Raw genomic sequence first — 16,422 nt, 5'->3', positions numbered from 1 at the left:
TGCTGCTGCTACTTATGCTAGAAATAACCCCGTCATAGATGAAGAGTGCACCTCCAGAATATCCATCCCCCTCCCCCCCACGCCCCCATCTGGGGATCGGCATCCCTTTGGATGCAGTGTCTGTTATCTGCGTCCACGGCTTAAACGCACTCCTCTACGTGTGTGCAAATTGTCTGGTGGACCATTTATAATCCTGATGGCACTTACGTGCTTATTTCTCAAAGCTTGCCATATAATGCCGACACCCCAGAACAGAGCCAAGCATACCCAGTAACCAAAGATTGTGAAAAGCCATTACCCAGTTCATAGAGACTCTCTGTAAAAAATAAGGCAGCAGAATTGATAGTATAAATAGACCTGTTTGAATGGTATTTTGTCTTCTGCAGGGCAGGGAGCGAGGATCCTCTGACAGTGTGCCCCAGCAGTCTTGGACTCCCTCATCGGTTGGAGGCGGGAAGGCGGGTCTCGGTGTGATAGCGAGGGTGCTTGGCCGTGCTGCTCCTTGTTCTCAGGAGCAGGCCGCTGGTGGGGTGCCCCTCACAGCTTCCTTTATCACCGAGGGGCAGCTGAACGTGTCTCTGACGGAGGGGGTGATTAGGTTTATCCTGGCCTTCCTTTCTGCTGCGTTCGCTGTGTGCAGAGGCTCTGCGGTCGCTCTCTCGGCTCCCCGTGGCTTTCTGTGTTGGGTGTGATAAACTGCTGTTAGGGTTCTGGTGGTGTGCCAGGCGGGTGCCTTGCACACTCACTCCTGGACCCCCAGCAGCGGTACCCAGGGCCGCTCTGGATCTGACGCTTTCGCCGAGCCATTTGAGTGGCATTGTGAGGCTGTGCTGTGGGTGGTGTAGTCTCGGGGCTGGCAGAAGTAACAGGAGGCCTCCCTGGGAATCTGCGTGCTGCGGTATTTCATGTCCAACGGGTTTGGTTTAGTTTGGCTGTTGGATTTCCATTTTATGATATATATCACAGACTGCTATACCAAAAGTCACTGTAGGATGGAGAGACAGTAAACCCTTCTGCCTAACAAACTATCACCTCTCTGTCCATGAAGCTTTAGTTTGATGGTTCTCTCCACCCAAGTGTGAGAGTAATCGGGAATTTCTGCTACATTTTGGCGGGGAAGTTTCCCCTCAGTTTCCCCCTCATTCATCTCAGGGTATGTGATCAGAAGTGGAGTTTAGTTCCTGATCATGCTTCCTGTGGAATCTGGAATTCTCTGACGACAGAGTGGCTATGGAGACAGATGTGCTGCCTTGAGGAAGATGTTAATTTTTTTTTTAAATGTTTGTTTTGTTAATTATTCTGATTAATAGAGAATAATGAAGACAGATTTCCATATTTAGAAATTCAGAATTCTCAAAATTCCAAAGTACCATTAGTGGTCTCTATTGATTTGAAACAATTTTAAATGTCATCCCTGTGAGCTTCAAATCTCATTTACAGATAGCAACCTCAAATTCCAGGTTTCTCATGAACTGAGACACAGGGAAAAGAGAACTCATGTAAGAGCTGTTACATAGCTCTTACCGCAGGTTATTAATTAAATGGTTAATTAATTAAAGAGAAAAGCGAGCCCCTAATTCTTTAACTAAAGTTCATGACAAGGAATTGATAAATCTCTATTTATTTCCCACCAAGCCCAAAGGTTAAACATTACATTTTACATTCTTCCACAACTTTCTGTGTGTAACTTGTTCCGTTTCCTGGTACCTCATTCCAAGCTTCTAGCATCCCAAAGAATCAAGTGCACAGTGCCTGGCTCTTAGTAGGTGCTCAGTAAATAATGTCAGCTTCTTAGCATCATCAGAGAAGCCTGTCTTCTGTGGAGCCCGTGGGCTCATTGCAGTCCCTGATCTGGGTTTACATCATGGGAACTTTTCTCCTCATACCCCATGACATCATTCCATTTAATATTAAAAATATATATATACACATATATCAGCAGCGCCATGTCACACCCTTTAAAACCGGATTTCATTAGCTTCTCATTGCCGCACTGGACACCACGAAGTCTGCTCATTTCATATATCATCTCAGATTTGAAAAGCACATGAAAATGTTTCTCCATTTTCAACATTGCGTGAGTAATGTTCCCATTGAAAAGTAATGGAGTGGAGTTGTCACTTGTCAGCACAGTTATTAAGGAGGACGAGTCTCAGATCTTTCTCTCATAATAAAATAAATCTGTCAGAAAATCATCGTGCTCACAGTTTCTCATGCCACCAAGCGATGGAGACTTAGCTGTGGTTGCTCCTTCAATGTCCCCAGGTCATGGTGTCCTGGGGTGGCTTCCCTGGGGCCCCCGTTGACACCCTCCCTGCTGGCCGCCCTCCTCCTGGGCATGCATGCACATCGTTATTGCCAAGAAAACTGTCAGGAACTTGGCAAACAAAGCCGCTCAGTTTCCCCCCAAAGATATCTTCAACTTTCTTTCCCCTCGGTTATTTTCTGTGGTATATTAACACTAGTTTAACTTTGAATTCGCTCTTTTCTGACTCTCCAGAAGCAATAAAAAGGAACATTAATGGCAGCTCAATATGAATTAGGAGTATCCCGTTGAATTGCACAGCTGAGACGTTAATAGAATTTTTAAAATCCTTCAGATGTTAATTAAATATATACATTTATGTCACAGGTTTCCCAAACAAGCAGCGAGGAGTCCTTTTCTCCTCGGCTGGATTTAGCTGCAGCTTCGGAATGTGTTTTCCTGTTGGGCGTTACTTTCCTGTATGGTCCATTGGCTTCTCGTAATTGAATTTTGAACTTCTTTACAGAAGAATTAAAAGATGATTTTGCAGTGGAAAAGTGGGAAGGAAAGTTTAGAAAATTTCCTGTAACGTGATGGCTCGGTGACGATGGACGCTCAGCAGTCAGTTCTTGGGATATGTGCGCATGCACATGGGTACACATACAGCTCATCCATTTGGGTACACACACAGCTGGTACACATGGGGACACACACAGCTGGTACATGTGGGTACACGCACAGCTCATACTTGGTACATGGACAGCTGGTACATGTGGGTACACGCACAGCTGGTACATGTGGGTACACGCACAGCTCATACTTGGTACACGCACAGCTGGTACATGTGGGTACACGCACAGCTGGTACATGTGGGTACATGCACAGCTCATACATGGGGGTACACGCACAGCTGGTACACATGGGTACACACACAGCTCTCACATGGGGGTACACACAGCTGGTACATGTGTATACATGCACAGCTGGTACATGTGGGTAATGCACAGCTCATACATGGGGGTGCATGCACAGCTGGTACACATGGGTACATGCACAGCTGGTACACGTGGATACACGCACAGCTCGTACACGTGGGTACACACACGGCTGGTACACATGGATACACGCACAGCTCGTGCACGTGGGTACACGCACGGCTGGTACATGTGGATACACACACAGCTGATACACGTGGGTACACGCACAGCTGGTACATGTGGTTACACGCACAGCTTGTACACGTGGGTACACACACGGCTTGTGCAGGGCTTCTTCAGGGCTTGTGTATTTTGCAGAAGCTATGCAGGTGGGTTTCACCTCCCCAGTCTGTGAACCGCAGACCTTCCTCAAATGCTAACTTTATTTTTGCTTTTCAGTCTCGGAAAGGGAGTGACCCAGACAAAGAGAAGAAAGGCCTGGAGAGTCGGGCGGACAGCATCGGGAGCGGTCGAGCCATCCCAATTAAACAGGTAACGCGGCTCCCCCCCTGCCCGGCCCTGTAGCCGGAGACACACCCGGGCCTCTCCTCGCCGTGAGGCTGGCTCGCGCGCCAAGGTTTGTTTGATGTGCTCCGCTGATGAATGTAGAAGTCACTCACTTGACATCAATTAGAAGAGGTTCCTGTGTGTATTAAAATAGGATCATTAGAATAAGAAGAGGGGAAATGTGACAACAGACCTAATGAAGTGCAGTCTGCCCGCCTGCATATGGAGTGCGTTTCGAGACCGCGCTGGCTTCAAAGGCTGCCTTTGTAGCGCGGCTTTGATTGGGCCGCTGGCCGCCAGGCAACAGGGGTAAATCAGATCCCCGTACAAGAGCCCCTTGTGATCACAGGAATAGCCCGACGTGGCCCTAATTTGCTCTCGCAGACGGACATCTGAACACGGTTTCAGGCTGGTTTGTAGCAACGAGGCAATTAGTTGTGATAATCATAGCCGGTGTGTCAGCTGTGTGCTCTTGTTTGTAATTTGCTAATGAAGGAATTGTAACTTTGATTAGGTTCAGTTTCATTTAGACCTTATTATATAAAGGAACATTTACAGCTGTAATGTGGGGCCTTAATTAAACTTCCTCATTACACAACAGGACTCGAACGCAGGCATTTGTTTTGGCCTATGTCGCTAGCCTGGAATCGGTTTTCATTAGCCCAGAAGCCGGGTACCAAATGACTTTATGTCTCAAGGAAAAGGGGAATTCACAAGACCTATTTGGCTGTGATAGTTCCCAGGGAAATGAAATGAAAGTGTTCAGCCCAGCAGCATGGCTTTTGGAAACGCCGTCTCTTAGTTTGCTGAAGAAGGCCGGTTGGTTTCGAGTGTTTTCTGCTTAAGGAGAGGAGGAGTCAGTGGGCAGGATGACAGCTCTGCCTCTGCACTTGTACCTGGACAGGTTCATGAATCCTGTAGGAGCTCGTGTTGGCATTGGCCACCCTTCAGGAGGGCTAGAGTCTTTCCACTTGAAACAGGTAGCCTCCGGCTTCACTTGCGGACGGGGCAGTTTCTGCATGCAGGTGTGGGGCGGGCCCCAGCATCACAGGTGAGACAGAGGCGGAAGTCCACGGGGTTTCACAAGACACCTTCAGAGACGGGGGAACTGATGTGTAGGCTAGCGCAGAGAGCCACTGAGAGCAGTCTCCTTCCCTCCTGCTGTTCGCCTTTTTGTTTTTAATTGAAGTATAGTCGATTTACAATGCTGTGTTTAATTTCTGCTGTACATCAGAGTGACTTAATTATATGTGTGTGTGTATATATATGTCTGTACATATACGTACACATACATTCATATGTATTTATGGGGTGTGTTTATGGGGCTTCCCAGGTGGCGCTAGTGGTAAGAACCCACCTGCCAATGCAGGAGACATAAGAAACTCGGGTTCGATCCTTGGGTCGGGGAGATCTCCTGGAGGTTGAAATGGCAACTCATTCCAAAATCCTTGCTTGGAGAATTCCGTAGACAGAGGAGCCTAGGGGGCTGCAGTGCCTGGGGTCGCACAGAGTTGGACGCGACTGAAGTGCTGAGCACGCCACTATATGCATAGTGAGCCCTTGGTGCATGAAGTCCCCCCTCTGTCTGTGGAGTTCTCCAGACAGGATCGGAGTGGGCTGCCATTTCCTCCTCCTGGAGATCTTCCTGACCCAGGGATCGAACCCGAGTTTCTTACATCCCCTTCACTGGCAGGTAGGTTCTCTACCACTAGCGCCACCTGGAAAGCCCCATAAACACACCCCCCTGACAGACACACACATATATATACACACATGTGTGTGTGTATACATGTACATATGTATATATTTGTATTTTTTTCCACGTTGGTTTCGCACAGGATACTGAACCCAGCTCCCTGCGCTCCACAGCAGGGCCCTGTTGTTGATCCATCCCGTGTGTAATCAGCTGTGTCTGCTAACCCCATACCCCCGGTCCTTCACTCGCACCCCCCCTCTCTCCCCTTGGCACGTCTGTCCTCTGTGTCTGTGAATCTGGTTTTGACTGCTCCTAAAGGCTTTCTCTCCTGTAGAGATGCAGGCACAGTTGCTTATTCTTTGTGCAATTACTTATTGATATAAACCTAACTCTCCACATAAGGCAATTTTAATGTGTAATTTTCAATCTGTTGATGCTCTTTCAACTAAAATTGGGAAAATCACTGAACTCTTTCCCTCTCATTTAAAGTATCCATCCTGGGACATTTCCTTTTGGGGGTGCTGGATCGGGTACCCCATGGGCTCAGGTGGGCGTGCTGGCCGCCACCCCAGTCAGGCTGGTCCCCGGTGTGGGTGGGGCCTCCCTTCCCTCAGTTTCTGGCCTGCGCCTCTGCACAAGGGCTTGCTGTACAGGCCAGGCTTTCCATCTGGAGGCTGACGGTCAAGGGTAAGTCGGGTATTACCCTGTCCTGGGAAGCCTTTCAGTAGTAAATGTTCAAAATAATCCAGCTTACCCCTTCAGCCGTGGTCTGGTTTCCTGGGGCATCCTGACACAGGCAGCCTAGCCAGCTGCTGTCTCTCATAGCTGCCTCTACGTACAGACATGGGAAACCTGCGTCCTGGAGACCATACCTGGCGAGTCAGAGTCTCCTTGAGGCAGAACATGCCCAGCCTTGGACTCCGCATCTGGGAATTGGGCTCCAGATAGTACCGAGTCCCTTGGGATGCTGAGATGAGGCGATGCCGGAGAGGATTTTTAGATTCTGGTAAAACCAGATTTTCAGATTCACTGTGCTCAGGACATGTTGGAGCCTTGCTGTGGGCCACACAGACTGGTGTGCGTTTGCACACAAACGTGTAGATACATCTATATTTTTATAAAGGAACGGAGACCCTTAGAGGTAGTCTGGACTCCTCAGCCTGCCAGGGATGACATCAGCTAGTAGAAAAGAAGCGAGAGGATTGTGGAGGACGGGGCCCAGATAGAGCAGCACCTGCCAGAATGTTCTAGACACTGCAGGCCTGAACAATTAAGTGACTGCTTAGTATTTGCTAAGCGTTCACGTAATATCTCTCTGAACCCTCGACACTGCCACAGTTGACATAACTGTGTTACCTTCATTTTTAAATTAAATCCTTGTGGTGCAAGCTTTCCAGACCAGGCCCCTTTGGAAGCCGAGGGGCTGGGATTCGAACCTGGCCCCTGAGCCCATGCAGCCATGCACCCTACGCTGCCTGTTGGCCAGAAGCCTTCAGAAAGCTTAGGAAGGGAATTCCCTTGCAGTCCAGTGGTTAGGGCTCTGCACTCTTACTGCCGAGGGTGTTCGACCCTTGGTCGAGGAACTAAGATCCCACAAGCGACACGGCACAGCCAAGAAATAAAAAGAAAGCTTAGGAAGCAGAGTTACATGCCTTGAATTAAACGTGTGCCCCCAGCCTCAGACAAGTACCTCGTGCCCAAGGAGAGGAATCTTCTGAGATATGCCTGCAGCACCACACGTCTGCAGGGACACGGGTCCACACGTTGCCTGGGGCCCCTGCATCCCTTCTCCGTTGCCTATCCTTCCCACCAGCATCTGAGCCCCTGTCTCCACGCTCAGCCCCCATTTGGGACTGGGTCTGCGTGTTGGGGCCCTGAACCCCGGCTCACAGGCCCTAAAGACAGAGAAGTCCTCCTCCTGAGCCTCCGGCTCTTCTGTGGGGCTGGGCCGGGGGTGGCTTGGGGACCATCACAGGCTCTCTCTCCACCACGGCGCACAGGAGTCTTGTCTGGGGCAGTTCAGGACACGGGTGAGGCCGTGTCTTCATCACGCTTGGCAGTCTGACGCGTGTCTTTGCAGATGAAGCGTGTTCCGGTGGGTTATTTTAACCGCGTCCGGCTCACGTTTTACAGCTTGCCTGTTGGCTCTGAGACGGAGGTTCTCCTCGGCCCAGCGTGGGAGGAGCTGTCCACGGATGGTGGGCAATGATCCTGTCTCCCCTCCTTCCCCCATGAAAGCTTTCTCATCGAGAATGTGACATCGTCTGCAAAATAACTTCCGTTTTTGAGGACCTGGGCCCACCTCCACGTTCTTTGTCCTTTCTGAGTCTCAGTGGAGATTCGGTTCAAAGAGGTCTGCTTCTCCTTCGTGTGCCTTTCCTTCCTTCCTCCTCCTCCTCCTCCTCCATCTGCCTCCTCATCCCAGCCTCCTCCTCCTCCTAAACTATGGCGATCAGGTCTCTTCGAATAGAAATGTAAAAGCAAAAAGCAAGGAAAAGGAAAAGCCAGAGGCCCGGCTCAGCGGCGAGTGGGCTTGTCACGTATTAATTTTTCATTGCTGTGGAGAGTTGTACATACATAATCACTTGATTGCAGTGGGAGTTAGGGAGCTCCTATGGTGTCATTTGCATAAATCTTGTTAAGTCAATGGCAGTTAATGAAGTACAAATGAGCCCGGAGAAGGTGACATGCAAATCGTGGGTGGCAGATGGGAGGTCTGTTTGGGGGACGGCAGCTGTGTGCTCTTTTTTATTTCCCTCTCTCCCGAGTTTTTTCGTCTCTATATGATGGTCCATATACTCAGCCTGTCCTGTTTCGCTTCCGGACTCCTCCTGCCTCTGATGTTCACCCTGAAAACACAGACCTCAGGGCCTCACCTCACACCCAGTAACACACGCTAGAGTGTGAACGTTTGAGTTTGTAGAATCTTGGATGAGAGGGTTAGACATCATCACCGACTCGATGCTTGTGAATCTGAGCAAACCCCAGGAGACAGTGGAGGACCGGGAAGCCTGGCGTGCAGCAGTCCGTGGGGCTGCAAAGACTCAGACATGACGGAGCGACTGAACAACATTCTTGGTCAGTTGATCCTGCTCACACGTTGAAAATACCTGTGTGTATCTTTTGTATGTGAGGACAAAAGGGAAAACAAGCAAACACCTCACTAAGTGTTGTCTCGTGCGGTTTCAGAGAGTGAAAAAGTGAATACTGTCTGCTTTATCACGCTTCTGTCTGTCTGTCCTTCCTCCCCTGCAGACAGACTGATGGTGTTTATCTGGTCAAGATCCCTCCCAACCCCTGGCCCCCTTGACAGGTGAGCCCTAAGGGGTGGGCTTCTGCAGGTTAGTTGGGCGGGGAGACTCCAGAATAGCACTGTAAATGCCCCCCTGTAAATCTGGCTGCAGCGAGGACCCCTCAGAGTCTGCGTGGACCCCTTCAGCAAGGCTCCACAGGCCTGTCTGGATGAGGCTGGGGCGCCCCTGGCCTGGTGGCTTTTGTCTTGGAGATTTAAGTGCTGGCGAGGCTCAGAGAGCTGTTAGAGATTAACAGGCGAAACACTGCATCTGCTTGCTTCCTGCTTTCAGAATTTTTCTTTTTTTTAAATTTCGTCCACTGGTTGCTATTTTGAAAGAAAGAAGTCCCTGTTGTCCTTCAGCAAACGCAGGCAGAACGGTATGTGCGAGAAACTGGGCTGTGGCGGGCCTGGGAGCCACCCGCTCTGTGTGGTCCTAGCTCTGCCCGGTCCAACCCGGGGGCACTTTCTCGGAACCTGGGTCTGAGGTGCTGCTGGAGACCCAGGTCAGCTGCTTAATTCTGGGATCCATGGAAACACCAAACACTAAGTGTCTTCACGTGATTCTCTATTTGTGTTCTTTCCTTTTTATCAACCTAAGTTGGGAGCATTTTATTTCGTCTTTTAAATTTTATTGGAGCAGAGTTGATCTACCATGTTGCGTCAGTTTCAGGCGTACAGCAGAGTCAGTTATACGTATGCACACGTGCGTACTAAGTCATCTCAGTTGTGTCAGGCTCTCTGCAGCCTCATGGACTGTATCCCACCAGGCTCCTCTGTCCGTGGGGATTCTCCAGGCAAGAATACTAGAGTGGGTTGCCATGCCCTCCTCCAGGAGATCTTCCCGACCCGAGGATTGAACCCATGCCTCTTATGTCTGCTGCACTGCAGGAGGATTCTTTACCAGTAGGGCCAGCTGGGAAACGCCTCGTTATAGGTATACATGTATTCAGTCTGCTTTAGAGTCTCTTCTCGTATAGGTTATCACAGATGTTGAGTAGAACTCCTTGTGCTATATACGGTAGATCCTTTGTGGTTTCATGTGACTTTTCAAAGAATTCTGAATTTTGGCCTTGAACCCTGATGGGACTTTGGCCACCTCTGGGGCAGAGAGCTGCCAGTAAGCACAGAGCCCTTCCTGTAGCCCCTGAAGCTGTGGGGAAGCCCTTCCCAGGACATAGAGGCAGAGCGGCCTGGGTGGCCTTCCCCAGCGCCCTGCCATCACCACGAGCTGCTGTGAAGCCGTGTGTGTGTTTGATTCTCAGTCGAGTAGAAAGCAGCAGTTATCAATTCAGTGAAAGGAACCTCGAGTTAACCCCCTGGCCAGCCTGCCCTAGGCCTCTGACCTGCGTGGTCTGGTACCTGGAACGCACACTAGGGGCTGGATCGTGTGGCATCTGCAGAATAAAAGCCACGATGCCGCTCACTTTTGACGTCCCCGGAACGTCTGACACCGTTCACAGCCAGTTGGTCAGGCATCCGGCCATCATCTGCTTTCACAGAGCCACCAAGATTGGTGAGCGAGATGAAAGTGTAGGCAGACTGGATGGGAAAGAAAGAGGTGGCCCTGCCCTTCTCCCTGGACACGTGGGGCCGTGTCCACGGGGCTCCTGCTTGCCCCTGACCACAGCAGGGCCCCTGCCCTTCTCCCAGGACACATGGGGGCCGTGTCCACGGGGCTCCTGCTGGCCCCTGACCACAGCAGGGCCCCTGCCCTTCTTCCAGGACATGTGGGGCCATGTCCATGGGGCTCCTGCTGGCCCCAACCACAGCGAGGCCCCTGCCCTTCTCCCAGGACATGTGGGGCCATGTCCATGGGGCTCCTGCTTGCCCCTGGCTACAGCCGGGCCCCTGCCTTTCTCCCAGGACACATGGGGGCCGTGTCCTGCCCTTCTTCCAGGACATGTGGGGCCATGTCCATGGCCCCAACCACAGCGAGGCCCCTGCCCTTCTCCCAGGACATGTGGGGCCATGTCCATGGGGCTCCTGCTTGCCCCTCACCATAGCGGGGCCCCTGCCCTTCTCCCAGGACACATGGGGCCGTGTCCACGGGGCTCCTGCTTGCCCCTCACCATAGCGGGGCCCCTGCCTTTCTCCCAGGACACATGGGGGCCGTGTCCACGGGGCTCCTGCTTGCCCCTCACCACAGCAGGGCCCCTGCCCTTCTCCCAGAACACGTGGAGCTGTGTCCACGGGGCTCCTGCTGGCCCCGACCACAGCAGGGCCCCTGGGCACCAGCGCCCTGAGAAGATGTCGCTCACCCGTGTGGCAATCAGCTCTGCCTGCACCCACCGGGGCCCAGTCCGCTCCCCAGAAGCAGGTAATTTGCTGACGCCGACCTGGCGCCCTGAACCTAATTCACCTCACTTGGGTGCACAGCGCCCGGGGAGGACCGCATCCAGCCTGGACCCCGGCAGACGTCGCCGATTATGATGATTAATTTAATGGGTCAGGTGGGGGCATCACATGCTTTTCATCCAGCTCCTCAGCCATCAGAGTGTTGTTGGCAGAACACTCTGGAAGGTCTGGATGCCTCGGTGGGAACTTCCCTTCGTCCATCTGCCATGAGAGGGCAGACCTTCCACAGCCCCCTGACGCTTTGGCTCATGTAGGTGGATGCCGGCGTGGTCTGTACAAAATGCTCAAAATGCTGCAAGAAATGACATCGACCACAAAATACAAGGCCCAGAGTTTATGTTTAAATCTACAGAGCAGGTTAACCTAATCCTTCCCTTGGTCAGAAGGGCTACAGGAGCATAATACAGGTGATGCCGATGAGGCACTTTATGTGCTATTAAGTGGGGGTCTTCTCTGGTGGTCTCGTGGGGACGAATCCATCTGCCCATGCGGGGATACAGGTTCAACCCCTGGTCTGGGAAGATCCCACCTGCCTTGCAGCGGCTAAGCCTGTGACGCACAGCTATTGGGCCAGTGCTCTGGAGCCCATGAGTTGCAAGTGCTGAAGCCCGCGCGCCCTGGAGCCTGTGCTCTGCCACAGGAGAGACCACCGCAGTGAGAGAAGCCCTCATCCCGCAGGAAAGAAATGTTCCCTTTTGCTCAGCCTGTATCTCCCTCTCAACAGTGCATCTTATGACAGTTAAGGCCAACTTCCCAGGTGGCGCTAGTGGTAAAGATGCGCCTGCAATGCAGGAGTCACAAGGGACACAAGTTTGATCCCCGGGTCAGGAAGATCCCCTGGAGGAGGGCATGACAACCCACTCCAGTATTCTTGCCTAGAGAATCCCTTGGCCAGAGGAGCCTAGCAAGCTATGGTCCATAGGGTTGCAAAGAGGTGGACACAACTGAAGTGACTTCACACTCAAGGCCAGCTCGGATTTCTTTCTCTGTGAATAGAAAGTCTGAAACAAGTGAGCACCTTGCTTTCTGGCAGGAAGAATCACACTGGCTGTCAAAATGTCATGTTTTATGTCCATCAACAGGTGAATGGTTAAAAAAGATGTGCATGTATTCAGTGGAACGTTCCTCAGGCGTAAAAAGGAATGAAATGATGCCAACTGCAGCAGCATGGACGGACCTAGAGATGATCATACTGAGTGAAGTGAGTCAGACAGAGACGGAGAAACACCGTATTACATCACCTATACGTAGAATTTAAAAACATGTTACAAACGACCTTACTCACGAAACCAAAATAGACTCACAGACACAGAAAACAAACTCGTAGGTACCCAAGGGGAACGTGGGAGAGATGGATAAATTCGGAATTCAGGACTAACAGATACACACCGTGCTGGGCTTAGTCGCTCCGTTGTGCCCGACTCTCTGTGACCTCATGGACTGTAGCCCACCAGGCTCCTCTGTCCATGGGATTACTCCAGGCAAGAATACTGGAGTAGGTTGCCATGCCCTCCTCCAGGGGATCTTCCTGACCCAGGGATTGAACCCAGGTCTCCCTCATTGCAGGTGGGTTCTCTTACCTGCTGAGCTACCAGGGGAACCCAAGAATACTGGAGTGGGTAGCCTATCCCTTCTCCAAAGGATCTTCCAGACCCAGGAATCGAACCTGCATTGCAGGCGGATTCTTTACCAGCTGAGCTACCAGGGAAGCCTGGATATGCACTACTATATCAAACTCGATCACCCAGGGCCTACTGTACAACACAAGGAATTATACCCAGAATTCTGGAATGACACTATAGAGTAAAAGAATCTCAACAAGAATATGTATATATGGAGGGGTTGTGTGTGTAACTGAATCCCTGTGTTGCACACCTGGAACTAACACTGTCAATCAACTATACTTCAAATAAAACACTATTACATCTTAGTGCCTTCCCAAGGCTGCTGCTGCTGCTGCTGAGCCGCTTCAGTTGTGTCCGACTCTATGCGACCCCATAGACGGCAGCCCACCAGGCTCCCCTGTCCCTGGGGTTCTCCAGGCAAGAACACTGGAGTGGGTTGCCATTTCCTTCTCCAATGCATGAAAGTGAAAAGTGAAAGTGAAGTCGCTCAGTCGTGTCCGACTCCTAGAGACCCTATGGACTGCAGCCCACCAGGCTCCTCTGCCCATGGGATTCTCCAGGCAAGAGTACTGGCGTGGGTGCCATTGCCTTCCCCCTTCCCAAAGCTAGTCTTCCCCTGCTCAGTCAGAACCATACCCTGCTCTGCTCGTCCGCTAATGTCTCCGCCTGCTTAGAAAGCCCTCGCGATTGACCAGATCGTTGCTGTGTTCGATTTATAATAAGAACGCTGGCCGTCCTCCTGGGCCCTCACTCTGCATCAGTTACTGTGTTAGACGCCTTAGTCACATGACCTCACTTAATTCTCCGCCAACCTCAGACACAACTCACTGCCCATGACAGATGAGGCGTCCCTGACCTAGGGAGGTTGGGTCACCCTGCCGAGGTTACCGAGCTGTGAGGGCGGAGGTGGGGGTCACACCCAGGAATCGTCTAGCATGTGTGGCCACAAGAGCCTTTGCCATCCACCCCTGATTGAATCTGTGCCTACACTGACCATCTTTGCTAGACCAGGCTAAAGGTCACGGCATGGTATCCTCTTTGTGGGTTTCCAGCAGGGCAGGGTGTTTATGTGGGGGTTGGGGAGGGGGCTGTCCTCTAAAGCACCTGCTGTCTGGCACCTGGACCAACTGCGGTCCTTGGGCTATAGCCACATCAAGGTCACCCGCAGGCCCAGAGAGGGACTGGCTCACGAGAGAGGCCAGCATCACCAGATGGCCAGGCATTGGGGGTCCCTCAGGGTTCCTTCCCTTCCATCCTCATGCATGTTGAGCTCCCAGCTTTGGTTGGTCCCTCAGTTTGTGCTTGGTACAGCCTGCCTGTTCTCAGGGCCCATTTCATGTGCATTCCCTTCCAGGAGATGCAGGGTCCCCTCTCCTCGCTGCCCTGATACCTCGTCAGGGCTTGGGATTTTGCCTCTGTCTTCCCTGCCTCGTGGACGCGTGCATCATCCATACTCTCTGCGTCCCCATACTTTGGAGCCAGGAGGGGTGGGGTGGGGCTAAGAGGGGCGTGCCCTCTGATGGTCTCTCCTGGGGGTCCACAGGGCAGGGCAAGTAGGTCAGCAAGTATATATACAGTAGGTGGAGTAGGTCAGTAGCGTAAGGTGTTTCTCTTTCCCTGAAACAGTATCATGTTTCTCTTAAAGAAGGTGTTACATCGGAGAGGTCATGCTCTACATTGTTAGACTTTAAGATGCAGAATAAATTTTAATCTTTCTTTCTCTTAATTTAACTCTAATTCTTGTACAGAGGATATACTATCTAGGTGTGGCACAAGAGGCACTCCTTTTCATCTTCAAAGAGTGGAAGCTCTGTCAGTGATCAAGATGATTTTAGAAAGCTGGCTTCTTCTAAAACTTGTTCACTGCAGAAGAAAGTTCCTCTAAATAAATGTCTTCGTTATGTAATTTTGTTTATAAAAATTGTTTCAATTCAAACCTGCAGATTTTAACTCGACTGTTTTCATACTTGCCGGATTTTGCCCCCTGGAGAAGGAGATGGCAGCCCACTCCAGTACTCTTGCCTGGAAAATCCCAGGGACCGAGGAGTCTGATGGGCTACAGTCCATAGGGTCCCAAAGAGTCAGACACGACTGAGCGACTTCACTCTCAGTCTACATCAACCATAGCCTCTGGGACAGTGATTCGTCCCCCAAACAAGAATGTTTATCCCCAACAAGGTCTTCTGTAGAAGAATAATTTGTATTGTTTTCAACATGCAAAACAAAGAATTTTCTGGAAACATGTACCTCCTGTGCCAACATACCACTGGGGATGTAACACACAGGGGATGATTTGGAAATGAAGATCCTCCAGAAAGGAGTAAGTGTGGATGGGCCTGTGGCCTTTCTCTGCTCATTCCTGAAGTATCAGAAACTTAATGAGAAATCATTTTGTACTTAGGCTTATCGTTAAGAAAATGTGGTAAAACCCTGGTCTTAGCAAAAATTAGGAAATAACAGAATTTTCGGAATGTACTGCTATGTTACTGAAAATTGGCCTAGCCCTCTCGGAGTATAAACTAGCAGTATATAAAGGACAAAAAATTGTACTCACTTTGTCCCCGTAATTGCTCTTGTAGAAATTTATCCCAAGAGGATAATTCACTAGGAGAAAGGGAAAAATGCTTTACGTGTACAGAAATGTTCATAGCAGGTTTATTTATAATATTGAGACCCTGGGAACTAAAACTACTCAACAAGCAAGGAGTTAAATTAGTGACTGTCAGCTCAACGGTAGTAGGATATACAGCCTCTAAAATGGTCAATTTCAAGGCTCTTTAGAAGTGTGAACAGTGTTTGGAAAATACTAAGTGAAACCAAGAAACTGTGTATTTATCATAATTAGCACATGGGAATTTATGTCCTTTTGGCTTAAAATTGGATGAATGGGAACACAAACAAGTACATGAGTAGGATTCAAGGAGAACTTTAAAATTTTTAACTTTTAATTGAGAAATAATTTTAGATGTGTGGGAAAGCTGTAGAAAATCATACAGTGAGTTCCCACACACACTGCACCTGACTCCCCCTAATGCAAATCGTTTACACGACCCTGTCTTGGTGGCTCAGTGGGTAAAGAATCTGCCTGCAACGCAGGAGACGCAGGAAGACATGGGTTCAGTCCCTGGGTCGGGAAGATCCTCTGGAGCAGGGCATGGCAACCTACTCCAGTGTTCGTGGAGAATCCCGTGAACAGAGGAGCCTGGCATGCTGTAGTCCCTGGAGTAGCAAAGAGTTGGACACGACTGAGTGACTCACGCTTTTTGAAAATTATTTACCTATTTTCGGCCGTGCTGGGTCTTCAGTGTGGTAGGGAGCGGGGGCTGCTCTTTGCTGCGGTCTGAGGCTTCTCATTGCGGTGGCGCCCCTTGTCTGGGAGCATGGGCTTCAGTAGATGCAGCCTGTGGGCGTGTTAGCCGCAGCTCCCGGAGTCTAGAGCCCAAGCTCAGTAGCTGTGGCGCCTGGGCCTCATTGCTCCAGGGCAGGTGGGATCTTCCTGGACCAGGGATCAGACCCACGTCTCCAGCATTGGCCAAGTGGATTCTTTACCACTGAGGCACGAGGGAGCCTGGTACTGACCCTGTTGATGTCATGATATGTACAACTCAAAAATATTTCATAGCCTGCCAGAAAGCACAGCTAAGATTGTCCTAATCTTTCTTCTTCTTCTTTTTTTAATCTTCCATTGATTTACCTTCTGAGAACCAGTGAGGTGCTTGTTT

At 50.6% G+C, this 16,422-nt stretch overlaps 1 protein-coding gene across 10 annotated transcripts in view; it reads left to right on the top strand.

Annotated features, from left to right (window-relative positions):
• Positions 1-16,422, top strand: part of AGAP1 (ArfGAP with GTPase domain, ankyrin repeat and PH domain 1) — a 576,306-nt gene that overhangs the window by 284,088 nt on the left and 275,796 nt on the right. For all 10 annotated transcript variants that reach the window (XM_060414900.1, XM_027967353.3, XM_027967343.3 and 7 more), the window contains exon 9: positions 3,622-3,714. In XM_060414900.1, the coding sequence (XP_060270883.1) occupies positions 3,622-3,714 (93 nt within the window). The remainder of the gene's footprint in view (positions 1-3,621; positions 3,715-16,422) is intronic.

This window comes from Ovis aries, chromosome 1 (assembly GCF_016772045.2).
Source record: "Ovis aries strain OAR_USU_Benz2616 breed Rambouillet chromosome 1, ARS-UI_Ramb_v3.0, whole genome shotgun sequence".
NCBI lineage: Eukaryota > Metazoa > Chordata > Mammalia > Artiodactyla > Bovidae > Ovis > Ovis aries.
The sequence above is the reverse complement of the archived record's forward strand: the minus strand, read 5'-3'. Positions and strand labels throughout refer to the sequence as shown.